The 26,749-nt window shown below is 47.1% G+C and overlaps 1 protein-coding gene across 6 annotated transcripts in view; it reads left to right on the top strand.

Annotated features, from left to right (window-relative positions):
• Positions 1-26,749, top strand: part of LRRC7 (leucine rich repeat containing 7) — a 105,782-nt gene that overhangs the window by 35,803 nt on the left and 43,230 nt on the right. The window contains exons 2-6 of one of the 6 annotated variants that reach the window (XM_048312348.1): positions 9,274-9,476; positions 13,748-13,865; positions 14,684-14,762; positions 15,883-15,972; positions 17,518-17,574. In XM_048312348.1, the coding sequence (XP_048168305.1) occupies positions 9,274-9,476; positions 13,748-13,865; positions 14,684-14,762; positions 15,883-15,972; positions 17,518-17,574 (547 nt within the window). Of the gene's footprint in view, positions 1-7,363; positions 9,477-13,747; positions 13,866-14,683; positions 14,763-15,882; positions 15,973-17,517; positions 17,575-26,749 lie in introns of those variants that run through there. The other 5 variants (XM_048312351.1, XM_048312352.1, XM_048312350.1 and 2 more) reach the window with 5 other exon arrangements.

Raw genomic sequence — 26,749 nt, 5'->3', positions numbered from 1 at the left:
CCAGCTAAGGCTGAATGCAGCAGGTGGGTGGACGGTAAATTTATCCAAGGGTTTTGTCCATGTTTTTTTAATCTGGCTCCAGGCTGTGGCTCTGGACATCCAGCACTTGTTGTGATTGCTCTGGGGAGGAGCCTCAGCCTAAACTAAACCAGCTGAGACAAGGAAAATCCATATGTTTTGTTGGAAAGCTTAGGCTAAACAAGGGAAATAGTAAAAAAAAATCCCAAAGCAAATCACTGTGGCTGAAGGAAAAGGATGTGCCAAAGTCTTCCAGAGCTGTTCTGTCCACACCTGCAATTCCCAAAGCTCTGCTGTTCCCTCCCCTTAGGAATGCAGCACTTTTATTCCCGGAGTGGAACGATTTGGTGCAGTTCTGGTGGCTGCTCCCAGTTTACAGCACGAGCGATAAAATTCCCCTGAGAAAGTCATTGCTAGGATTGCATAATTGGGCATTAAAGTTCTGATTATACTTTCCAAACTCCGGGACTTTGTTAAAAACCTGACATTCCAAAGCACTGAATTTCAGTGTTTGACAGCTCAGCTGTGAGAGTTTTTTTACAGAACATTTGTACCAGAAGAACAGCATGTTAATTGCCTAAAAAAAAACTGGGACAGATTAATCATGGAGCAGGATATTTGGGAGAGTGTAGTTCTAGAGCCCTCTGCTGATGGATTTCCTCATGGAAAGGGTGGTCAGGCTCTGGAAGGGGCTGGAGTACCCATCCCTGGAGGTGTCCAAGGATGTGGCACTCGGTGACAAGGTGGGCATCGGGCACAGCTTGGACTCGATGACCCTGGAGGTCTTTTCCAACCTCGCTCATCCTGGATTCTGCAGCCATCCCAGCAGACTTCCTGCTTTTCCATGATGTCCTTGAACATTTTTGCCATTATCCCTGCTCCTTAATCCCCTGACCCTGGAGATGTTCCAGCTGAAACACCGGAGTGACCTCTGTGTGCAGTTTGGAGAGCAACTGGCTGCTGGTAGCTGGCCTTGGATAAGGAGTTTACAGCCACAAAGTGCTCAGTATCAACGCTTTATTTTCACTTTGTTGTTAGAAATGGAAGCTGGGTTTGTGTCATGCAATAAAATCACGGAATCGATCTCCTGAGTCAGAACAGACCCACAGGGATCGTCCAGCTCCAGCTTCTGGCCCTGCACAGCTCTCGTTTGTTGTTCTTTGAAGCAGGGAGGGCTTTGTTTTCCCAAATTTATCCAGCCAAGGCTTTCTGGCACAATCATTTCTTGGGAGCAGGGAGGAGCCGTCCTGGAGCTGCCCTGGAATCTCCCATTTCCTTGTCCAAGGGCAGCTGCTCTGGGGGTGACTCCGACGGTGCCATGGGAAGGGTTGGGAGCCTCCTGTTTCCAGATCCCCCCTCAGAACAAGGAGAGGGTTGAATTTCAGCCAGAGAGGCTGTGCTGAGCTCTGAGCTCTGAGTTCTGAATTCATCTCCCTTCGATGGGGGAACTGACCCTGGCAAAATTTGTTTGAACCACGAAAGAGCGGGAGGCATCGGAGTGTTAAAAACCGGGATACGGGAAGGAAGTGAGGACGTGCCACAGATTTCCTTAGGGAAGTGAAATCCAGTTTCAGGGAACCACTTGCCAGTTCTTTCCTTTTATGAAAGAACATTGTCTGGGCAACCTGAGGCTGCCCCTGGATCCCTGGCAGTGCCCAAGGCCAGGCTGGACATTGGGGTTTGGAGCAGCCTGGGATCATGGAAGGTGTCGCTGCCCATGGCTGGGGTGGCACTGGATGGGCTTTGAGGTCCCTCCCATTCCAGGATTCCATGCTATCCACTGAAATACAGAGGAGACAGGCTCAGGAATTCCTGGATAATGAGGTGTTTATGGGGATAAATGTCGGGCTTAATGTAAAATCATTTGCTCATGTTCAAGGAACCAATTTTCCACAGCTGCTTGTGGGAATTCTGCCCTTGAGATTTCCCTGGTGCTGACATTCCCTGTACAGCCACAGACTTTGGCATTCCCATAATCCCATTTATAAACAGCCATGGGGGCAGCTTCCAGCACTGCATCCACAGCCAGGAGAGGGGTGGAATAACAGGACAAGGAGGAACTGGTGGACAGTAAAAGGTTTTATGCTTTTTGTCAAAATATAAGGAGTGGAGTGAGCAGGGAAAAGTTTTGAGTTGGGAGTGAACAATGGGAAGAACGAAATCCCCTGCTTGTGCAGGGCAATGGAATGTTTCCGTAGGAATTCCTAGAAGAGAGGGTAATTCCATGGCAAAGAAAGGATAATCCCACAGGGCAGAAAGGCAGCCTGATTATTGGGAATAACTGTGGTGGTGCAGAACTTTAAACCCAGATGTGGAGTTTGGGGAGCTGAGGGAAGAGGGTGTGAGCCAGGGGAGGGGTCCAGAGTGGGAGCTGTGCTTGGAATGGGATGCGTGGAGGGAGGGAATCAAGGAGCAGTGGGATGGGGAAGGAAGGAGAGGATGGCCCAGGTGAGAATTATTGCTGGGGAATAACTGGAAGAGCAGAGAAGGTTAAAGAAGGTAAATGACAGCTGGGAAATAGTGGGAATATCTGTAGGAATGGGGACCTTGTGGGATAGAAACTCTCTCAAGGTGCAGTTGGTGGAGCTTGGCAGAAAAGCTGGCATGGGATCAGAACTGGAATTTTTAATTGTTCAAAAATCCCTGTTCTGTTCAGAAAGGAAAAGGTTCTGTGACAGGATGGGAACATTTCCCCCAGGGAGAGAGCGACACATTTTCCAGGCAGTTTGTTCTGGGTATTCCAGAGGTTTGGGAAATACAGAAATGAGCTTGATCTCCTGTTTGGAACTGCAGTAATACCTGCTCCAGTGTGGATGTCCCATCCCATGGGAGAGAGGCAGCAGGGACAGGGAGGAAGGGAGAGGTCCCTCATCCCTCAGGAGAAGAGAGACCCCGAGGGGCTGGAGTGTGTCCAGGGCAGGGAACGGAGCTGGGAAGGGACTGGAGCCCCAGGAGAGGCTGAGGGAGCTGGGAAGGGGCTGGAGCCCCAGGAGAGGCTGAGGGAGCTGGGAAGGGGCTGGAGCCCCAGGAGAGGCTGAGGGAGCTGGGAAGGGGCTGGAGAATTCCTGAGGGAGCTGGAAAGGGGCTCAGCCTGGAGCAAAGGAGGCTCCGGGGGGACCTTGTGGCTCTGCACAAGTCCCTGACAGGAGGGGGCAGCCGGGGGGGTCGGGCTCTGCTGGCAGGGAACAGGGACAGGAGGAGAGGGAACGGCCTCAGGCTGGGCCAGGGGAGGGGCAGGGTGGGCACCAGCAGGAATTTCTGCATGGAAAGGGTGGCCAGGCCTTGGCAGGGGCTGCCCAGGGAGGTTTGGAGTGCCCATCCCTGGAGGTGCTCGAGGAATGTGTGGATGTGGCACTTGGGGACACGGCCAGGGCTGCTGGGTGACAGCTGAACTCGCTGATCTAAAAGATCTTTTCCAACCGTACAATTCCAGGGTTCTGTGATTCCACATCTGTGCCAGAGGATCAGCTCTCATTGTGAGTCACAGTTGTGGCTCTCAATTAAAACTTCCTGTCCTGGCTGCAGTTTGTGGCTCCCGTTCCCCTCCCTGGCACTGCCACCCTGCCAGCTCAGCGGAATGCCCCCGCTTCTGCTGCTGCAATCCTGCTGAGCTGATTATCGTGTCAGCAATAATGCAGCTGGATTGTGATGGAAACCACTGGAAAGTAATTGGGGATTCTGTAGGATCCTGTGAGGAAGAAACCCAGACTTAGTGGAAGTTCTGTTGTTCCTCCTCAAATCCCACTTTGTTTCCGTGGTGCCCTTAGCAGGTAAATGATTTTCTCTGCTCTTCCTTTGGAGAGCACTTCCAGCCACCGCTCCATAAAGCAGCAAATAAAGCCCATTTCATCCCAAATTTCACAGCAGATAATCTCTTAAACTAAAGGATTACTTCAAATAAAAGCTGCGAGACATCGAAGATCCAAGCAGAAATGTAAATTCCCTGATTTCCAGACAGCACACTTCCCAAAGAAATGTCTCTTGTTTGTTGGGATTCTCTCCTGCTGAAATGTCTGCAGGGTGAGCTGTCAAAGTGATTGGAATTTCTAGCAATTAAGAGCATAATGATTAATTTTGAACATGTGTCACTAATGTGCAACAAATTGCTGGAATTCTGTCACTTCTATAAAAAGAATCGGGGGTTTTCCTTGAGGTCATGCAGAAATTGTCCGTGGGGAGAACAGGACACAGATTTTTAATCATCAAACCAACCCCAAGCACTGCTTTTGCTGTCACTAAAATGTCCTTGCAACTGGAGTCATCATCACCTCGGATTATCCAAAAAACCCTTACTCAGGAAAGCTCCTTGAGGAGTTCCAAGGCGAGGCCAACAGTAACCTTTGGAATCAATGAATATCTTACCAGGAAAGATAAAGATTTGCCTTTATATCCCAAAGGGATGAGCTCTGGGCATTCAAAACTGATACTCTGTGGAAATAATTCTTCAATTTTACTTTACCCTCCTCTGCACCTTTCCCACATCTCAAGGTGTTGAGGTCCCAAGGGACCTCCCGGGACTTGTAGCAAAGCCAGGGAAACTTTCCCTCATTAATATTCCCGGGAGACAAAGGCTGAAATCTGATTCTTCATGCTTGGTTATTTTACTTTAGGATTAGCCAAATCTGAATGGGAACCTGAGCACAGACCATTGTAATGGGGACATAATGAAGAGAATTCAATTATCTGCATTAAATGGCGTTTCTGGGGGAGATATGCTGCTTATCTGGGAATTTCTGTGCAGGAAAACAATTCAGATAATATTTCACACCCCTCTCTTTGATGAGACCAATTCCCCTTTGGAAGCTCCCTAATAATTCTGTTGTTGTGACTTCAGAGCCAGAGTTTCTTAATCTTTTCAGGCAGATTAATGAAGACTATTAACAATTATACAACCTGGATAAATCCCTAATTTTGTGTTTCCAGTTAGGAACAGCGACATTCCTGCCTCCCTCATCCAGCTCTGGGGGGAGGTTTGGGAGAAAGTGCTGCTTGCTTCTGAACAGGGTGTGGAAAAGTGTAACTTCAATCGAATAGAGTGACTTCCAGTGGAGAATCCCAGGATTAGTGAGGCTGGAAAAGCCTTCCAAGGTCATTGAGTCCAACCTGTGACCAATCCACTCCGATGTTTTTTTGGGACATCGAAGATTCCACCCCTGCCATGGCAGGGACACCTCCCACTGTCCCAGGCTGCTCCCAGCCCCAATGTCCAGCCTGGCCTTGGGCACTGCCAGGGATCCAGGGGCAGCCCCAGCTGCTCTGGGCACCCTGTGCCAGGGCCTGCCCACCCTCCCAGGGAACAATTCCTGCCCAAGATCCCATCCAGCCCTGCCCTCTGGCACTGGGAAGCCATTCCCTGTGTCCTGTCCCCCTTGCTCCACCTCTGTGACCATCCTGGTGCCTCCTCTGGGCTCCCTCCAGCAGCTCCAGGTCCTTCCCATGCCCCAGGGCTGGGGCAGCTCTGCAGGTGGGGTCTCACCTGGGCAGGGCAGAGGGGCAGGATCCAGGCTTGGAATGCTCCTTCCCATCTGGATATCTTATGGGGATTCAAGCAGATTTTTCAGGAAGGGCAGTGCTGCTTTCCAGGCGGAGAATAAGCAGATTACCCCTCATCAGAGGCCTTTTCTGAACGGGAAAATGGGGAGGAAATGCAAAGCAGCAGCAAGGACTGATGTAAGAGCTTACATAAGCACAGTTCCCGTGTCACAAGCACGAGATTATGGCTGGAGACAAAAGTTTGGGATAAAGAATACAAGGTAGAGGTGGTGAGAGCTGCACAGCTCACAGAGCAAAGAAACAAAGTGCTAAAAACTCCCAGTTTCGTGCAAAGCTGGTGCCCACAAAGCTGCAGCTCACGGAAAGGTGAGCAGCAAATTAAAAACAAGAAGCTGGGTGAGGAGGTGGCGAAGCTGTGGAAAGGTTCCACGTGGTTGTAAATGCAGAGAGAATCTTCCTCCTCCTTCAAAGCTCTGAATTATTGACAGGGTTGTGTTTCTAATTGCAGTGGGGTGCTGCAAATGAAGATGACTCCGAGAGCTTTGAAGTTCCCTAATTATTGCAGTGACCCAGACTGGAACTGGACACTGTGGAAATCAGCCAGGCAGCCCACAGAATTAATTAAAGGGAAGAAAGGAAATAAAAGTGGATGTCTGCCCAGTGCCAGGAGAATATCCATGGGGGAGAGGCTTTGGGCTGAAGGAAATTCGAGGATTGTCTGCCTTTTAATTCCAACCTTAAACTCAGCTTTGTTCCTTTCCTCATGTGTAGTTCCGGTTATCAAATCTCTTTTGGCAGAGAAAATCCAAATTCTGGGGTATTGGAGCAAACTGGGAAACTCCCAGCACCTTCCCTAAGTCAGAGGGAGGAGCAGCTACCCTGGAACACCTCCCAGGAATCCTGGTGAATGCTCCAGAAAGGGCTCCTGCTTCCCAAACACGTTTTATGGGATTTGGAGAACAGAGGGATGTGCTTTAAAGAAGGGGAGATTCAGACTGGATTCTTTATTGGAGATTGAGGTGGGACACTGGGAAGAAATTCCATGTTAATGGTGTTGATTGTGCTGCTAGTAAGAGAAAGAAAACAGGAGCAGAGAAGCCGTCCCTTGTGTGAGGTGTGTGACAAAGGAGGCACTGGAGAGAATTCCCTGCTGCTCTGGAAATAATCCCCGTTTTCTGAACCCTCTGGCAGCGCTTTACTGCTCATTCCAGCCCTGCCATGCTCCCATTCACACTTCCAAGTTCTCGATGTTCAGGATTTCTCTGTAACTTTCTGGCTCTGCCAGATCCCTGCAGCTGGGATTTCTTGGAGTTTTCTGAATGGGATTGGAAGAGCGGGAGGGATTTGGGGTTTGCTGCCCAGTCAGACAGCTCAGGCTGGGCCCTGACATCCCAGACCCTGCTGGGTTGAATTTGGACTCTGGTTATTCACCGTGGCACTGCAGCAGCTCCCCGAGACACCAACGCTTCCGTGGAGTGTTCCATGGAAAACTTGTTTAGGAGAAAAATTAAATCCATCATGAATGTATCCTGCAGAACAGCAAATTAGAAATTGATTTATGCTGCCAGTTACACAGAGGCAACTTCTGGACCTTTTGCAGCAGCATTGTCACCACCTCTCTTCTACACCCCCTGCTTGACTCTTCAGGAGATCCCAGAATTGTGGAATGGTTGGGTTGGAAGGGACCACAAAGCTCATCCCATCCCACCCCTGCCATGGCCAGGACACCTCCCACTGCCCTGGGCTGCTCCAGCCTGGCCTTGGGCACTGCCAGGGATCCAGGGGCAGCCACAGCTGCTCTGGGAATTCTATTCCAGCCCCTCCCCACCCTCCCAGCCTGGAATTCCTTCCCAGTATCCCACCTATCCCTGCCCTCTGGGTGCATCTCCTCGTGTGCAGGCCCATTGCAGGGGATAAAGCTTTTGAGATGAAGAAAAGGAATTGTTCTGTCTTGTTCCAAGATCCTTGGAATGCTGGAATTTGCTGAGCTGTTTCATCCCACCCTTAAATCAGCTGGGTGAACATGCAGCAGTTTTCTCTGTCTTTCCAGCAGGTGAGGGAAATGACTTCTCCTGTGACTCCTGCTAAACAGGGATTCGTGTTTTCCTGCACAAAAGATCCATTAATTGGGAAGGGATTGTATTTTACTGTAATTGATTTCCATGGAGCTCCCATTTTCCTCAGATGAAGGATTTTCTTTATATGACAATGAACTCCAGGTACTGCTAATGAGCTGCTCGCTGGAGCTGAAAAGGAGCAGGTTCTATTTCTGCTGCTCTCCTCATTTATCTGCCTTTATTCAAGAAATAATCTGATTTTCCAGCTCTTTTTGAGGGTCTGATCTTCCTATTTAACGTGGGATGTGGGGCAATGACCTCCAGGACTCAGCTGTGGGGAATTACCATTTTCCCCAGAGTTAAATGGGGAAAAGCACCAGGCTCTGGTGTTTCCAGGAGGAGTGGGAGAGGAATCCCTTGCAGGATTAAGGAATGGATCCAGCTGCTGTGTCCTACACTCAGCTCATCCAGGGGGTGGCTCCTGGACTGATCCTTTTCCATGAGCAGCCACCAGCACCAAGAAAAGGATCCCTGAACATCAGGAGAGAACAAAATGTAGGGAAGGAAAGTGTAATTACCAAAGCTGGAATTAGTCCAGGGTAGGAATTAATAACGCTGAAATTAATAAAAGGTTTAATTACCACAAGCCCACAGGGCATGAAATTCTACTCTTTTCGATTGTAGCCCAGATCCTTCCATTCCATACTGGTGCTTCCTGCAAAAACCTTATTTTGCTTTTTTTGGACTGATTTAGTGCTTTTTTCCCCCCAAATATAACTCAAAACACTGAAGTGGTTTGGAAAATGGGAGTTGAGGCTTGAGCCCTCCTTGTCTTTGTGGTAAATACATTTCAGGACAGCCTGATGTATCCATAATGTTTAAATAACTCCAGGATGGCTTTAGGGACTGCTTGACGTGTTCCAAATCTGCTTTTGGAGTGTTCTCTCCATCCTGAAGTGGTTTTGTTGCAGTGACGAGGAGTAGGGCTCTGTGTAGGGTTACTCACTGAGTTAGGGGTGCTCACACGCACTGGGGGTGAGGAAGGGTCTGCAGCCCTGGGATCGAGGGTGGGAGAAGTTTGGGAGAACTTCCTGGGTGTGTATTTCAGTGCAGAAAAAGGAATGGATTTTGCTAAACCCCTTCTCAGGGTTTCCAGCAGAGCGCGGTGGCACGGGAGGAGCAGGAATGGTTTGGGATTGCACAGCAGCCAAGGATTCCGTTCCTGCTTTCCTCAGCTGCTTCGGGAGCCTGTGGAAGCTGCTGGAGCCCTGCTGCTGTGGGGGATCCAGGGATAATGCCCCTTTCCCAAGGGAATCCGACCCAGGTGACCCCACCTGAGCCCAGGCTGGGGCTCACTTCCCGCTGGGCTGGGGACCAGCCTTGGCTCGGGGCTTCCATGGATGGGTTTGGGTTTTGTGGCTCCCCACAGCTCATTTTCCCATAAACACGTGCTTGTGGCTGGGCTTGGCGTGTTCCCTTCTGTCCCAGAGTGGGGAACAGCTGCAGGATTGAGGTTTGGTCATTCCACTGGCAAATCCCACCTTTTCATTCCAGAAAGGCACCACAAGAACTGCGCAGTGCAGACTCCGGATATCCCTCAGGAAAACTGGTTTTAATGAACCTCAATCCGGAGAATAATTCCCAGGAACATTCCCCCGAATGCTGCTGGTGTCACAGTCCTGCTTTTCCTCCCTTTTTCCCTCAGTATGCTGCTTGGAGATGACAACCAAAAGGAAAATCATCGGCCGCCTGGTGCCGTGCCGGTGTTTCCGTGGGGAGGAGGAGATCGTCTCCGTGCTGGATTATTCCCACTGTGGCCTGCAGCAGGTGCCAAAGGAGGTTTTCAGCTTCGAGCGGACCCTGGAGGAGCTTTACCTCGATGCCAACCAGATTGAGGAGCTTCCCAAGGTAATCCATGGGATGTGAGGGCAAAGCCATGGCCTGGAATGTGTGCCCGGCTCTGGGATAGGGATTGCTCCTGACCGGAGCTCCTGGGGAGAGCTGGGGGCTCCAGGGTTATTCCTTGGAATTGGTGCTGGACTGGGAGGAGTAGGGACTCCTGCTCCTTCTTCACAGCACAGGAATGGGGCAGCTGCTGGAGCCTGAAAGTGGGAAAAACAGCTCTTCAAGAGAAAGGGTTCTGGCCCCGGAAACTCCTGTGGTATCCATGCCTTGATCAGGAGTCACCACTGCCTTTGGAGCCTCTCTGTCTCTGCTTTCCAAAGCAAGCTCTCCTTCAGGATGAGCCCTTTATCCCTGTGGGATATTGCTGGGAATGCCAGTGCTGTGCTCTCCTTCAGGATGAGCCCTTTATCCCTGTGGGATATTGCTGGGAATGCCAGTGCTGTGCTCTCCTTCAGGATGAGCCCTTTATCCCTGTGGGATATTGCTGGGAATGCCAGTGCTGTGCTCTCCTTCAGGATGAGCCCTTTATCCCTGTGGGATATTGCTGGGAATGCCAGTGCTGTGCTCTCCTTCAGGATGAGCCCTTTATCCCTGTGGGATATTGCTGGGAATGCCAGTGCTGTGCTCTCCTTCAGGATGAGCCCTTTATCCCTGTGGGATATTGCTGGGAATGCCAGTGCTGTGCTCTCCTTCAGGATGAGCCCTTTATCCCTGTGGGATATTGCTGGGAATGCCAGTGCTGTGCTCTCCTTCAGGATGAGCCCTTTTGTCCCTGTGGGATATTGCTGGGAATGCCAGTGCTGTGCTCTCCTTCAGGATGAGCCCTTTATCCCTGTGGGATATTGCTGGGAATGCCAGTGCTGTGCTCTCCTTCAGGATGAGCCCTTTATCCCTGTGGGATACTGTTGGGAAGTACCCACTGTCCAACACTGCCCTGAGATCATCCAAGTCATCCTTCCAGTGTAAAACTCCTCCTCTGGAATCTTTCAGTCCATTCTCCTGCTGGTCACTGTTCGCTATAAGGAATTAAAAGTCACTGTAGCTAAAATGTTCTGGAAACAAAAGAGGGAAAGGTGGAAAAACCAATTAATGGCAGATGCTGGCTCCACAATGAAACATCAAGGGATGGGATCCAGGCCTTAATGGAATTGTTCTCCACAATAATGAAAGGTGCTTACAGATCTTTCATTAAACATTGCTCCATTCTCCATCACCTCACAGCAGATTTCCCATTTTTGCTGCACAGAGACTTTGTAAAGATTCCATTTACAAAAGTAGAAAATGGACTTTTTCCGTGCCATGGAGTTGCTTTGCTGGGATGTGATGGTTCACTGCTTGGGAGGTGGCACTCCATGGAGGAATTCTGCACAGATGGTAGGGCAGGGCAGCCAAAATCCCTTTATTTTCATGTAAAAATGCTGTGGAGAGCTGGCTGAGCTCTCCTGGAGACATAGCACAGAACCAGCTGGGTTCTATCCCCAGAAATCCCAAATGGATCCTGGGGAAAACCTGCTCAGGAAGCCCTGAGGTCCCATTGTCTTATAATAATAACAACAACAACAATAATAATAATAATAAAAAACCAATAATAATATATTTTCTTATTTTCCTTCTGCTACTGAGGAATATTGGGAGTGTCTCATTTAGGGAGGGTTTTTTGGGATATTTGCGTTGGGTCTCTTGGAATTATCGAAGTGTTTCAGACTTGGGCTTGAGGGAAAACAAATGTATCAGGGCAAGATGCCATAATTCTGTATGGAAAAAAATGAGGACCAAAGGGAAGAGGTCCAAAATACTGCAACTGGGATGAAGGAGATAATTTTCATTTAGAGTAAATCGAGTTTAACATAATCTTGGCCATGTGGAAGAGAAGATTAATGACAGTGTTAATAGCACTCATCAGTTTTGGTCTTGGGCCTTTATTAATTGTTACCAGGAAATTCAGCAGTCGAAATAATTCCTTTATCAAATTTTCTGCTCCAGGTGTTTTTGCTGCAGAGCTCAGAGCTTTTTTTCATCACTGAATTAACGTTCCAGGAGAGAAAAAGGCCTTTTTCCCGTGAAACTGGCACTGTCTTACTTACCATGAACTTTTTGTGTTGTACATTAAACTCTACCACTCTCTCCTCCCTCTGTAAATGTGATTGCAAAGAATTTCTTCCAGAGGAAAATTTTGGCCAGTTTCTGGTTTTTGCTAGATACTCTGTGCCTCTGATATAACAAAATTCTTTTGAATCAAAACCCTTGATCATGTTTTATTATTGAATGAGGAAACAACTCAGTTAAGTCCAGCTCTGCTTTAGTTTCACATGATGCTCTAGAGCCCAGTCAATTCTTTTCCATTGAACTGATGCCTTTAACTCACTCTGCCTGATCTTATTTTTATTTTTACCCTGCATTTTATGTATCATAATGATGATTTCTTTTCGTGCTGATTTTTAGTTCTTCATTTCTTGGTTTTTTAAGCATTTACAAGATTATTTTACATTTCTTGCTCTCTTTTTGGCTAAACCCAGCCAAGTCTTTTTATTCTTTTTGCCTTTGACTTCATTCTCCTGCTGCAAAAAGGGCCCTTATTTGTATGAGTCAAGTGAATTGATGACTAATAAAGAGCAAATTGATCTGGATGAAAGTGGAGTCGCTGGAATCAGCATCCAGAAAAACATGAGTGGGATGGAATTCTCCCCAGAGGTGCAGAATAAAACCCTGATTTTGTAACTCAGAGCTCGGTAGCACCGCTTGGCTTCGGTCTGACAGGAATCAAAGTTGTGTATGGACAGAGGGAATGATGATCCCAACAAAATCCTGATGGCCAGGGAGCTCTGGAAACTGGGAAAAATATATGTTGAACATCCAGTGGGTGAAAACCAAGCAGTCTTGGGGCCACATTCCCGCATTCCATGTCTCATATTCCTTCTGGTACAGCAGCACATCATAAAATCACTCCAGAGGGAAGATTTTTAATTGGGCTTCTCCCTTCAGCACTTCCAGAGCCTTGGGTGTGTCCAGGTGGGGTCAGAACTCTGAGTTCTGAGCCTTCCTTAGCTCCCAGAGGAATTCCTCAGGCTGGGAATGTGCTCTGGGTATTTCCTTTCCCATGCAATATTTCATTTGTCTTCTTTAGTTCATCCCATTTCCTGCCCAAGGCGTGGCATGGAGTGGCCACGTCCCAAAACCTGGCAGATTCCCTGTGCTGGACATTCCCGGGATCCAAAGCCAACGCTGGAGTCTCTTGGTTGTGTCACTTCCCAGCCTGGTCCCAGAGGATGTGTTTCCTTAAGGGAGGAAAAGCTCCTGGATTCATTGGGAAGGAAGTGCTCATTTTCCAGAGGCACATTCCCTGTGGATGGGGTGGGAAGCGCAGTCCCAGCACGGGCTGAGGTTTTTTCTCACCCTGAGCACTTGTTGCTCACAGAATTCCCTCTCCTTTTCCTGAGAATCGGTTCTGTTGAAGGAAAAGCAGGATTTTCCCGAAGGATTACGACAGAAATGTTTCAAAATGATCTGAAATGTACTCAAAGTGAAGTAACACACTGGAATTTTCACGGCATTCCCGTGGTAATTTGTTCTTCCATGGATACTCAGTTGAGTTTTCCATCCAGGCAATCAAATTATTCTGCATTCCCAGATAGTTCATGGACTTTATCCTGACAGAGGGGTCTGGGAAAAAGACTAAACACGGTGGGAACATCTCTGGCATCTGAAGAACTCTCAGGAGGTGCCTGCAAAGGGCAGGTGTGGTCCAGAACTCCCTGAATTTCCTGGTGAAAACTGGGAGCCCACTTCTATAAAATTGGAATGGGACGGAAAAATTAGAATTGAGTCCTGAATTTTGGGCAGGGATTGGGGAAAAGTGTCCTTTGGATAATGCCAAAGCATTTGTGGATCTTGAGGATAATTAATTTAATCTGAGTGCAGACACAATATTTTAAAATCTGCCATGAACTGAAATTATGAAATCAAATATTTTAATTTACCAGGAGTCACAAAACTGGGAATTTTTATGGTCCATGTGAAAGATATCAATAATTATAATTTCTATGGTGCAATGATATCAAAATTCATGGATGTGATGAATTTGCAGGTTTGGACTCTCTCTGAACATTCCTGCTACCAATGACCCGTTTGATTTATCCCTGTCGACTGTGGGAACGCCTTCCCAAAATCCCCATTGGGAGGACGGAATTCTGCTGTGGCAGGTGGGGGGTTTGTGGTGTTTGTGTCTCATGAATGATCCCAAATGGATTCTTTTTTCCCATGAAACCCCGGAACAGCAACTGTTCAACTGCCAAGCCCTGCGGAAGCTGAGCATTCCCGACAATGACCTGTCCAGCCTCCCAACGTCCATCGCCAGCCTGGTCAACCTCCGGGAGCTCGACATCAGCAAAAATGGTGAGGCCTCCAAATCCTGAGGATCCCAAGGAATTGGGAGCTGCAATGAAGTTTTACCTCCTCATGATGGAGAAATGGGTGCTCCGTCTCAGGGTTCCCGCCTGGTGCTTTGGGGAAGGATCCGTGGAAATCCACCTCTGTTTTTTCCTTAAAAAATAGAGTTTTCTGTAGCATCCCGTGCCCTGGTGGCTTGTGCCCAGTTGGGAACAGGAATGTGAGGCCAGTTTTCCATGCACTTAGGAACATTCCACTTCCAAAGTGGTTTAGAGCTCACTGGGCTCGTGTGGGGGGATTTAAACAATTCCCAGGATTTATCTGGTCTGATTTGCTGCTGTGCTTTCCCAGTTCTGCATTTTCATATCGATGGGCCTAAAAACCTTTGTGTGCCTGAGCTCAAGGGTCTTCATTTTAAAAAATGAGGCTTAGGAACTCCTGGAAATGTTGGGAAATTTCCTGTCAGTGGAGGCCTGGAGACTGAGGATTCTGTGAGAGATGAGACAGGGAAAAGCAGCTTGGGAAGAGATGAGGGCACGAGTATCAGCACAAATGATGTCACTGCTAATTCTAGAAGGTTGTATAAATCAAGCATTAGCAGAAGAGTTCCAAGTTTGTGTTTATATGTATTTATTTAGGGCTTTTAGATTTAAGAATCACCTTTGAGATGATAATTCCAAGCTGTGTTTCCTCCCTGCTCGAGCTGAAGTCTGAGCTGAAAAGCCCAATGAACAAACCAAGCTGAACAGGCTTTGTGTAGATAACATTTTGATGTATATAATAAATATTTTTGTGTATCTAACATTCTTTCCATGTTTCTTTAGGAATCCAAGATTTCCCAGAAAACATCAAGTGTTGTAAGTGTTTAACGATAATCGAAGCCAGCGTGAATCCCGTGTCCAAGTGAGTACCAGGAGCTCGTTTTGCTCATTCCAAGGGCACAAAGTGTGTTCAGTGTGAGCTCAGAGTTCAGGGCTTTGTGTCCAGTCCTTTGGCTGCATTAATCTGAATTTTTTCTAATTGTTTTAACCCCAGGGTGGGTTTATCTGAGATCCGAGTGTCTGTTAGTGCCAGTCAGGCTGGGCACCCTCTTGAACACAGGGCTGAGGCTTCACCTGGACACTTCACCAGCCCTTATTCCTTATTCCCTCCAAAATCTTGGATTAGTAATGAAAAGTGTGTTGGAAATCCAGGATTTACAGAATGGAGTGAAGGGGAGAGAGGATGAAATGTTGCTGTTTCAGATTAAAAGAAAGAGAGAGGAAGGAAGAGGGAGAGGGAGAAAGAATGGGAGGAGGAGAGAAGGGGAGGAGGAGAAGGAGAAGGAGAAGGAGAAGGAGAAGGAGAAGGAGAAGGAGAAGGAGAAGGAGAAGGAGGAGGAGAGAGGGAGAAAGAGGGGGAAAGAAAGAAAAAGATAAAAGAGAGAAAAGGGAGAGAAAAGGGAGAGAAAAGGGAAAGGAAAGGAAAGGAAAGGAAAGGAAAGGAAAGGAAAGGAAAGGAAAGGAAAGGAAAGGAAAGGAAAGGAAAGGAAAGGAAAGGAAAGGAAAGGAAAGGAAAGGAAAGGAAAGGAAAGGAAAGGAAAGGAAAGGAAAGGAAAGGAAAGGAAAGGAAAGGAAAGGAAAGGAAAGGAAAGGAAAGGAAAGGGAAAAGGGAAAGGGAAGGGAAAAGGGAAAGGAAAGGGAAAAGGGAAAGGAAAGGGAAAAGGGAAAGGAAAGGGAAAAGGGAAAGGAAAAGGAAAAGGGAAAAGGGAAAGGGGAAAGACCTTTGGCTTAACCCCCTCAAGCAGGAAGGCAGGAAAGGCTGCTCTAGCCTGCATGTGCCAGGCCTTTGCATTTCCTGTGTTTGTAGCAATGCAGAGAAGATGGGAGTGGGCAAAAATGTCTGTAAGAAGTAAGTTCTTCAGGAGAATTTGGGTAGGGAAAGAAGGTGAGAGAGAAAGTCACCTTTCTGCTTCTAAATATACATTGTTATTATCTCCATGGCAACCTCGGGGGGAGCATTAAGGTTTGCACTGTTTTTTTAGGCTGCCAGATGGCTTCACACAACTTCTAAATTTGACCCAGCTCTATCTAAATGATGCCTTTTTGGAGTTTCTTCCAGCTAACTTTGGAAGGTAAGAATGAGTCATCCCAGCACATTCCTTTCATTTGAACCCGGCTCAGGCTCACAGGGGCCAGCTTAAAGCTGGCTTCTCTTGAAAAACTGAACAAGAAACGCAGAGATTTTGGCTTTCCAGCCCCGTTTTCACGAGTGACTGGGAGAGTGAGTGTTGTGTCAGCGGGAATTCGGTGGTGAGGCGATGCAGTTTGGCACTTTGGGGGAAGGTGAGGGAAGCAGGGCTCGAGGATGCTCGTCCTTCCCGCGGCGTGACTCAGCTGTGGCAGGGGCACAGAGCAGCACTGTGGGCCCTGCCTGTGCCAAACGGGCACGAGGGTGAAGAGCCGTGAGTCAGAAGGGCAGGGAGAAGCGGCTGAGCGTGGTGGAACAAGCAAAGACGAGATGTGGAAGCAGAACAAGAGAGAGCAGAAGGGATGGGGAACGAGGGTAAAAATAAAAGCAGCAGGAGCAGAGCCAAAAAATGTTAGATAAGGACAAAGCAGAGGTGGTGGGAACCAGAGTCAACCCAATTTCCATAGGAGGGGGCAGCAGGAGCTGGGGGGGCCTTACCCTGCACAGCCTTGGCGGGAATGGGGAGTTTATCCCACTTGGGTTGTCCCCCTGGGCAAGGAGCTCAGGAGACAAAGGATCAGCAGAGCAAATCTTTGGGGTTGTTCCAGAGCTCACCCAAGCCCAGTTTTAGGCTGGTGCCTGCAGCCACCTGGTTGAAAGGTTTATCATTTGTCTGAGAACATCAGCTCAGCTCTCCAGAGGTGACACTGAGGAGACCAAATCCTGTTGGAAGAGGCTTTGGGCTGCTCAGGCCTGGGGAGATAAAAACGCTGCCTTCCCACAGCCCCTGGGCTGGGCCTGGCTCTGCCCTGGGCACCTTCAGAAAAACCAAACAGCAGCAGCAGCAAGGGAGTTGTTTGCAGGTGAGGAGTGTGTGGAATGTCAGGGTAACCCCTAATTCCTGCCCCTGGAGTCAGATATAAATCCAAACATCAGGGGAAAAGGGATGGACGGGACACCCTCAGTGTGGTGTTTGCACCCATCCTGCTCTGGCAAAGCCCTGCTGGGGCTTGGGCTGAAGATCTTGGGGTTAAGGACAGGTTTAGGAGCCTAAATCTTCTGGCAGAAAACACTTTCTGTTACAAATGCTGATTTTCTATGAACAAAGGGACTCTAATTCCTTCATCATTATTGTTATTTCCCTCCTGTCTGATGTCTTTGGGGCCGTGCATTTACAAACCTTGCTCTTGTTTTCTTGTTGGGTTTTTTTTTGTTGTTTCTTCCAAACTTTCCGACTTTTCTTGTGTTTTCCTTGCTGGAGTCATGGATAAAATGAATTTAAAATTGCTGGGGAAACCTGATAAATGTCAGAGCTTTTCAGAAGACATGAAATGATTTGGCTCTGAATTTTGTGCCAGAGCCAGCCCCACAAGAACTGGACATTGGATTATTGTGCATGAAACAGCCTTCTTAAAAATTAAAATAAATAATTTCAAAGCATTCTGATGGATCCTTTGGATGCACTCATGATTTGCTCTCCTGTTTCCAGACTTGTCAAATTGCGAATTTTGGAGTTAAGAGAAAACCACTTGAAAACTCTACCAAAGTAAGTGATGGGATATTTATATTTAATCACCTGGAATTTCCAAAAGTGCCAAATATTTAGATTGGTAGCAATGCAGTGGCGATGTTTCTGCGATGAGTTGGTTTTTTGCATTTATTGAAGAAATTCTACTGAAGGTTTTTAGCTAAAAAACCCCCAATTTATGATTCCATGATATAATGGAAGATGGACAGTGGTTGATCAGCTGAGTGTAACTCAAGAGCCAAAATTTGGCATTTTAAGATAAATATCTGATATTTTAAGATAAATAAACAAAATTGGGAAGCACCAGGTGAGCTAACCCTGGTCAGTGAGGACGTGACAGCATTTTCCTCACCCAGGAATCATCTGAAGTGTTGAAAACATCCTCAGGAAAATGTTGTCCCCTCATGGTCTGTCCAGAATTAAATGGTTTGGCTTTACTGTGTCAGCAGGATATTGAGAAAATGTCCATTTTGGAGGATTTCTTGGTGCTTTTACCAAAAAAAAAAGGAAGTTTTTATGATTTGTTGCCGTAATTTGAGCAACATTTAAAGGGTGTTTTGAAAAGGAAATGCTAAATAAATGAACAATAAACTTCTCCCCATCCCATGCTCGCTGTAGGAGCTGCACTGGAAAACAGGGAATATGCTGTGCTGTCCAGACCAGAACTATGGAACTGATGTCTGGAGCAGGGATCAGCCTGAAATGGAGAAGTATCCCTGGATTTGGGGTTTTAGGAAGGAGGGCTGTGTGTCCCCATGGTGAGACTCCCAGTGGTGGCACTCAACTGGGTTTATCAAATGCTGCCAACACTGATTTTTCACATTATTCAGCTCATTTTCAAAGGAATTTCTCAACGTCTCCTGCCCAGGAGTCACATTTTGCTGCTTCCCATGGAATTTTATCCACAGCACTGCTCTGGTTTAGAGGAAAGCTGGTTTTTGGGGTTAAACACAATATGATTTATGTGGGCTGAAAACACTTTTCTGTAGGAATTTTCCAGTTCTCCTGTTCTGAGTTACTTTTATCCTATGAAAACCAAACAAATAAACAACTTTAATCAGTTTTTATCTCCGTTTAAATCCGGGATCTGTCCAGGACAGGGGACTGGCAGCCTTTGAGGTGTTGATTTGTGTGCCTGTGGTACCTGGGCTGCTCCTAAGGCTCAGCTTAACAGGAGGGAATTGCCTCACCCTTGGATGCAGAAGGAGCTGGTTGGAATAACTGGATGGGATTTGTTTGGATTGAGGGATTGCAGCTCCCCAGCAGCACAATTTTGGTCAAATGGGATGTTTTTATATTTTCTAACTCTAATCCCACTAAAGATAAGGCTGATTCCTGACTCCAGAGGGAGCAAGGCTGGGACTGTGTGGCACTGGTGCTAACAAAGGAGTGTTTGGGGAGTTTTCTCTGGGATAAGAAGTGTTTAATCAGGGGATTTTGGTCCAGTTTAGGGGGTTGGATGGAAGATTCCAGTTAAACGGGGTTCAGTAGCACCCAGTTTGTGGAGTGGGACTTTTCCCGTGATTCCAAGGATGTTCCTTGGGAAGGCTCCCAGGGGAAGAAGGGCCTGGCTGTGGCAGCTTTGCTGGAACCACCGAGGTGGAGTGGAAGGAAAAGGTTTTGCTCGTGCAAATTCCACCCTTAAAGTGCTGGGGAAAGGCCAGGGCACAACCTTGGCATCAACTGGGGGGGAAAAAAATGGGAATGTGGGGCTTTTCTGGGATTATTTTTTTCTCTGTGGGCAAAAGGGCTCTCAGGACAGTGTCAGAGAGAGGATGGAAGTGTTGAGGATTTTCCTCCCTGTGGTGGGGGATTTCACCTCTGATCCCAAAGGCTGGAATGGGGCTGGAAAAGCAGGACTGGGAGTGGGAACAGGGCAGTGGTGGAGGTGCAGGAAGGTGGCAGAGGACACAGGAACCCCTGAAATTCCAGGCTGCTTTATTCACCCAGCCAGGAGGAGAAGGGAAATTGGGAGAAAACCCCCGTGTTTCCAACAGAACCGACTGCACTGGGGAGAACAAACACGGGATTGTAAAATCCAGGAATGTTACACGGAATAGACATCATCCATTCTGGCTAGAGCACTGAAAATCAGGATATATGGCACAATGCACCGGGGAAATGAGTGGTGCAGATCCTCGAGTTTGTATTTAAAGGCTTCCTTCCTTGTGCTGCCATTTATTAACTTTACCATGAATAAAATAGCCTCAATATCCTGGCACTTTGTCCAGAGGTTCTAATGCAGGACACGAAGAGAAGGGCAAGAAAATAATATTAATATTGCAATTGCAATTTCAATTTTAATATTGCAATTTGAATTTAAATAGGTGTGAAACAGTCTGGAAGGACATTTTAAGTCCCTTCTGCTCAGGGTTATTTAAGTTAAGTGGGGCTTAAGTGGAAAAAGAGTTACCAAAAAGCAGATTTTTTTTTTTTTCCATGTCTTTCATGCTCTAGAAAAGATGGATTTTGGAATATTTAGAAAATATTCTAAAAAGTTTCTAAAATATTTAGAAAAAAAAGAATATTTTAAGGAAAAATCCAGCATCTGGGCATCAGCAGGAATGAAATGTGCTTTGTGTTAGGCAGAGCTCTAAATCTGCTCTATTTCCTGCTAAATCCAGGTTGATGGAAGATGTATCCATAGGAACTGGATGCAAAATGGTCTAAAATTACTGCAGAAATAGCAATTTAAGGCAATTCTGACTGTGGGTGATGAAAACATGGCAGGATATTCCCATTTTCCCCACAGAAAAGTTTTTAACCTGCTGAAAATATCTTCATGTTTGGCCCAAAGATCTTCCATGAAATCAAGGATTTATTTTCCCTCTGTGTGGTTGATCAGAGATTATCACTGATCATTTTCCAGGACCTTCTGAGCAGCTGGAAATATTTGGAAATCTCTGCTGGATGTTGCAGATAATTTCTGATATTTTATTAAGGCTCTAATTTGTCCAACAAAAAATAGAAAAATCTGGATTTTTTTTTTTTTTCTGGAATTTCTGTAAAATTTCAGAGCATTTGGGAGATTCTGACCGAGTTTTAATTTGGGAACTTTTACCCTGCTGGTGGCCTGTGCTGGGAAAAGTGCAGTGGGATTTCCTCCTCCTAAAAACCTCCTTAGCCCACCAATTTTCCTGATTTTTCAGCCCAGACATTCCTGAATCACAGCACATTCCCTCACTAAGGGGAATTTTGTATTTTCTGGGAATAGGCTCTGTCCTAAGTATTCATTTCTCTTCATGGTCAGCAGACCTGCTGCTCCTAAACTGATTTTCTGGGGATTTGAACACCCTGTTGGACTCCTGAGAGTGACCAGGAATATTCAGGAACCTCCCTGATGGCTTTTTTTTTTTACCTCAGGAAAAATCTGGAATCTCCCCTGTGCTGCTGGTTGTTCCAAGCAGCCTGGAATTTTCAAAGACCTTGGAGTAAAGTCCAAGCCCTGAGCTGATCTCTGGGCAGAGGAAAACACCTTCCCGGGGTTCTGTGGGGTTTCTTCCCAAAGTCATCCATAAAACTGAGGGGTTGTGGGGAGCTCCTTTGGACCTGGAGGGGCTGGCAGGGATGAGAAAATCCCTGGATTTGCTGATCTCATCCTCTGACTCACTGGCTTCCAATAAAGTCGTGGCTCCTCAGCAGATCTTTGGGATTTTGGGCAGCCCTTGTTTTCCTGCTGGGAAAAGTGATGTCTGATAGATCATTTCCAGAGGAGTGAGCCCTGGTGTAGGAAAAAACCCAGGAATTCTCCTGGACTTCAGGATTAATTGGCTTTGTGAGGAGGAAAAGTTGCAGTCCTCAAAAACGGGAGAGGCTGTGGCATTCCAAGGGCACCAACAATTAAAACTTGGGATTTCATGTGCAAAGTCCCGTCCCGAGGGACCAGCAGGGATGTGGGGATAAATCAGGAGCTCTCCAGTCGGGAATGAGGCTGGGAATGAAGGATGGGAGTGCTTTAGAGGGGTGTAAAATGGACGCAGATGGATCTGTCAGGGAGTGCTCAGCGGAGCCAAGGGAGCGTTCGTGGCACGGGGTGAGGGAAGAGGGAGAGCTCCTTTGGGAAAGTTCCCAGGGAAATGGGAAAGGCCGGAGCGGGCCCTGGCAGGAAAAACAGCGACTGCACAGCGACGGTGTGGGAGGGCCTGAAAGTAATGGTATTTCTGTGAAAAAAGGAGAACCGAGGGGAGACACTCCAGTGTTCGTGTGCGCACTGGGGAAACTGGGGACTGGGGAAACTGGGAACTGGGGAAACTGGGGAAACTGGGGGCTGGGGAAACTGGGGGCTGGGGAAACTGGGAACTGGGGAAACTGGGAACTGGGGAAACTGGGGGCTGGGGAAACTGGGAACTGGGGAAACTGGGGGCTGGAGAAACTGGGGACTGGGGAAACTGGGAACTGGGGAAACTGGGGACTGGGGAAACTGGGAACTGGGGAAACTGGGAACTGGGGAAACTGGGGAAACTGGGAACTGGGGACTGGGGAAACTGGGGACTGGGGAAACTGGGGAAACTGGGGAAACTGGGGAAACTGGGGACTGGGGAAACTGGGGACTGGGGAAACTGGGAACTGGGGAGACTGGGGAAACTGGGGACTGGGGAAACTGGGGACTGGGGAAACTGGGGAAACTGGGGAAACTGGGGACTGGGGAAACTGGGAACTGGGGAAACTGGGAACTGGGGAAACTGGGGAAACTGGAAACTGGGGACTGGGGAAACTGGGGACTGGGGGAACTGGGGAAACTGGGGGAACTGGGGAAACTGGGGACTGGGGAAACTGGGGACTGGGGAAACTGGGAACTGGGGAAACTGGGGAAACTGGGGACTGGGGAAACTGGGGACTGGGGAAACTGGGGACTGGGGAAACTGGGGACTGGGGGAACTGGGGACTGGGGAAACTGGGAACTGGGGAAACTGGGGAAACTGGAGACTGGGGAAATGGGCTGAGATCAGCCAGAAATGGCACATTCTGCCACAGATCACCTAAAGGCCTGTGAGTGAGTCCTGGCGCGGCTCAGCGCTCCCATCTCCTCTTTGTTTGGCTTGCTCTGTCCTTTGGGGCTTCCAAGCTGAAATTCCTGAAATAATCGGATTTTCCAGCCCTCTCTTCGCAGTTGGTTTGGTGCAACCTTCCACAATACTTCATCCCTGTCCTTTTGCTCCTGGCTGGAGTCAGGAATGAAAGGACTTCACAGGCGAGATGATGAGAATTGATGATGGTGGGGGGGATGGGGTTTTATTTTCCTTTTGTTAAAATCACCCATTTTATCTTGATCACTTTTCAGCCTTCGAATCAAAGCCAGTGTTCTGAATTCCTGATTGCACATTTTAGGCTCCGACTGTACCAAAGCATAACCACTGAAAATAGAGGGTTGGTTTTATCCCTGGGAATTCCTGCTCGTTCTGTTTGCTGTCAAAATTCAGATTTTCCTTGGAAAATCATTGTTTGGCTTTACCTCTTGTAGGTGATCAAATTTAGGAATTTTCTGCTTTGGCTTTTTCTCCAAAACCCTCGAGCTGGGCTGAATTTCTGGGGTTTAATTGCCACAATTTAAGGTACAAAAGGATTTCTGTGCACTCAAGACCATAAAAAATAAATTTTCCTATTTTGGAGAATATTTTCCTATCGATGCTCCAATATTTTCCTCGATGAAGGGAAAATTGGATAAGTTTTCTTCTCATAATTGAAAAGCACACAAGGTCAGCCCAGTTAAAATTTTCCATTAAAAATATTGGAAGGAGAAATGGCCACAAGAAGGATCTTCCTCAATTAAGCTTCTCCTTCTGGGTAATGAATGAAGGGGTGAAAACCAGATTTTGGTGCAGATGTCATTGAAAATATCTGGTTTGGCTTCCCAATTATCTATTGGGAAAAAAGCTTGGGGGGAAAAATCCACATTTTTCACCCACAAGAATTTCCTCTTAGGAATTTCCATAAAATGGAACTTTCTCTGAATTCCAAGTGTGCTTTGAATTTTTTCTGTACAGACCATGTGAAAAAAATGACGTTTTTCTCTGACATTCATTCCATTTTTTTTTTCCCCCCAGGCCTTCCCACTTCTTTCCATTTCTCTCTCTCCCCCCAAATTTAGAGGTAGACCCAAAGCTTTAATTTGAATTAACCCCATTGTGGATCTGCAGCAGTGAATGTGCCAGGTATCCATAACTACCCAAAATCGAGGGAAAAACCATTTGGGAACAAGGCAGAGTGGGGAAGTTTTCCTGTTCTTGCTAAAATTCAGATTTCTTGGGATGATTTGCAGCTCCTATTTATGCTGGGGTTTTTAAAGGGCTGGGGCTGTGTATAAGGAGATTAAACACATTAAGGTTTTTAAGCAGCGTCATAAAAACTGTGTGAAAATCAGATTTTTGTTTTGTTTTGTTTTTAAAACAAAATCAAGTGAATTAGCCCAGATTCTTCCTATTATCAATAGCAGTGGCTGCTTTACAGAGGTCAGATTTGCAAATTTGCAGTTTCTAACCCTGTGGAATCACAATTTTTGTGCCCTTCTGTAGCCAAGACTTTGCTCCAAAGGGAGAAATGAAGTGAATAATCCAGAAATTCCAGGAAGACATTCCGAGATTACAAATGTCCCAATCCTTTACCTCCCTTCTGATGGGAATTTGCTGGATAAAAGTGGTTTTTACTTCCAGGAACCTGATCATTGAGTGGTCCCAAGCTTCCCTGAGCCTTACAAACGTCGGTGCCGTGAAATGCACGTTCCTCGCACCCTCAGCGCTTCCCAAATCCCACTTTAGGAAGTTGCCTGGCAAAAATCACAGGGTTTTTTTTTTTTGAAGTGTGTTGAAGTCAGTGGAAGAGACAATTTAAATCAGCTGAGAATCTGTCCGGGGGGCGGCTGAATTTAGGGAGAAGCTTCACTTTCTCCTGCTATTTTTTGAGATGCTGCTCCACTTTCTCCCGAGTTTCTGATAAAGACGGGAAGTGTTTGCCACACTTTGGGTTTATAAACATTTCCAGGGTTCCTGGTGACCTGTTTTCCTCAAATAGCAGCTCTGGCTGACTTTGGGAACTCGCACTCCCCCCCAGCTTTACTACTCTGGCAGCACGTTATTAAAATATTGGCAATATTTGAATCAGCAACTGCTACTACGAGGTTTCCCTTCAGGGTTTTTTAAGCTGAATCCATTTGCTGCTCAGGGAAGAGGCTGGAAAATGTATTCCATTGTTTTGCTTTAGGAAAAAAGGCTTTTCCTATTTTTAAGGGGTGTAAAGCTGTCTGGAAAATTGCCTTAATTGTTCTTCATAGAATCCCAGAATTCCAGACTGGCTTGGGTTGGGAGGGACCTTAAATCCCATCCAGTTCCATGGGCAAGGCCACCTTCCATAGACCAGATGAGCTTCAAGGTCTTTTCCACGGAATTCTGGGATCTCATGGTCTCCTTAGGAATGCTGAATTTCAGAGGAAAGCTTGCTGGCCCCAGGTGCTGGGAGGGGAGAATGTTTACAGCCGTGGAGAATCACCCAACCTCACACTCCTTTTGTTCCTCATTATCCCAAAATCCTGGGCTCCTCCCAGAACCCGGAGCTGAACACGCTGGAATTCCCTCTGCTAATGGGATTGGATTTGGTCACGCTTCACCCCTGCTCTGCTGTCCCAGTTCATGGCACAGGGAAGTGGCTCCCAGGGCCGTTCCCGTTATCCTGGGTTAATCCCAGCCCTGCAGAATCCAAGCACCCTCACGCAATTCCAGCAGGGAGCCGCTGGAGTGCTGTGGGCAGCGGGATGGGGTTTCACCTATGGGATCACTTCTGGTTTTCACAGCTTGCAGGGAACTCCCAGCTCCTCCTGTACCCGGGTGCTTCGTGTCCCTGCCCCGTGGGAGAGTGGGATTGGCTCGGCCTGGCGCCCTGGGATGGGGGCTCTGGAATCCTGCAGGTTCTCACGGAGTAGGTTCTCATTTAGGGGTTTTTTTTCTCATTTAGGGTTTTTTTTCTCTCATTTAGTAGGTTCTCAGTCGGTTCTCACTTAGGAGGTCCTCACTGCGTAGGTCCTCATTTAATAGGTTCTTTATCTCATTCAGTGGGTTCTCACTTGGAGGGTTTTTTCTCTCATTTAATAATAGGATTTCCCTCTCATTTAGGAGTTTTCTTCACTCATTTAGTAGGTTCTATCCCTCACTTAGTAGGTTCTTACTTAGGAGGTTTTTTCCCTTATTTATTAGGTTGTTTCTCTAATTTTGTAGGGTCTCAGTAGGTTCTTTCGCTCGGTGGGTTCTCATTTAGTAGGTTCTTATTTAGTAGGTTTTTTCTCTCATTTACTAGGTTCTCAGTAGGTTTTCTCTCATTTAGTAGGTTCTCAGTAGGTCATTTCTCTCATTTACTAGGTTTTTTTCTCATTTAGTAAGTCCTCACTTCGTAGATTTCTCTCAGTAGGTTCACATGTAGTAGTTCTCAATCATTTTCTTTCTCTTCCTTCCCATTTAGTAGGATTTTTCTTTCATTTAGTAGGATTTTTCTCTCATTTAATAGGATTTTTCTCTCATTTAGTAGGTTTTTCTTCTCCTTTAGTAGGGTTTTCTCTCAACAGGATTTTTCTCTCGTTTAGTAGGTTTTTTCCCTTAATAGGATTTTTCTTTCATTTACCTCTCATCTAGTGGGTTTTTTCTCTCATTTAATAGGGCTTTTCTCTCGTTTAGTAGGTTTTTCCTCTCCCTGAGTAAGGTGCTGGATTGTGGATGCTTTCCAGCCAAACCCTTGGAATGACATTTTGCCCTGTCACCATCTTAAGCCACACCAAAGAGTTCCTGCAGCTGCTCTGGGCTGGGAATTCCAGCTCATCCCTCCCAGGGCCATCCTGGGAGCTGTGTTCCTGCAGTGCATCCACCAGAATTCCCTAAAGTCGGGAAGCAGAGAGCCCCAAACCACTGCGGGACCTCATGCTGCCTTTTCCATGAGCCTGGAAAAATTCCCTGCCCTCTGGAACTTTGTGTTTGTGTCAGCAGGAAAATAAAGATAATTCTGCAAAATTTTATGGCCCTCAACTGCTTTCATTCCTGCACATGGAAAACCAGATTGGTGTTTGCTCCTGGATCCTCCTGGATCCTCCTGCCCATAATTCCAGAGGGATGTTTCAGGAGTGACCCGAAATTTTCCAGGTGTTCCTGCCCATTCCCAACCACTTCTCAAGGAAAATGCAGGTTGCTATTGAGCCCTGGCACTTTTGGTCTCAGAT

Source organism: Corvus hawaiiensis, chromosome 9, assembly GCF_020740725.1.
Source record: "Corvus hawaiiensis isolate bCorHaw1 chromosome 9, bCorHaw1.pri.cur, whole genome shotgun sequence".
NCBI lineage: Eukaryota > Metazoa > Chordata > Aves > Passeriformes > Corvidae > Corvus > Corvus hawaiiensis.
This window is presented reverse-complemented; position numbering and strand designations above follow the sequence as displayed.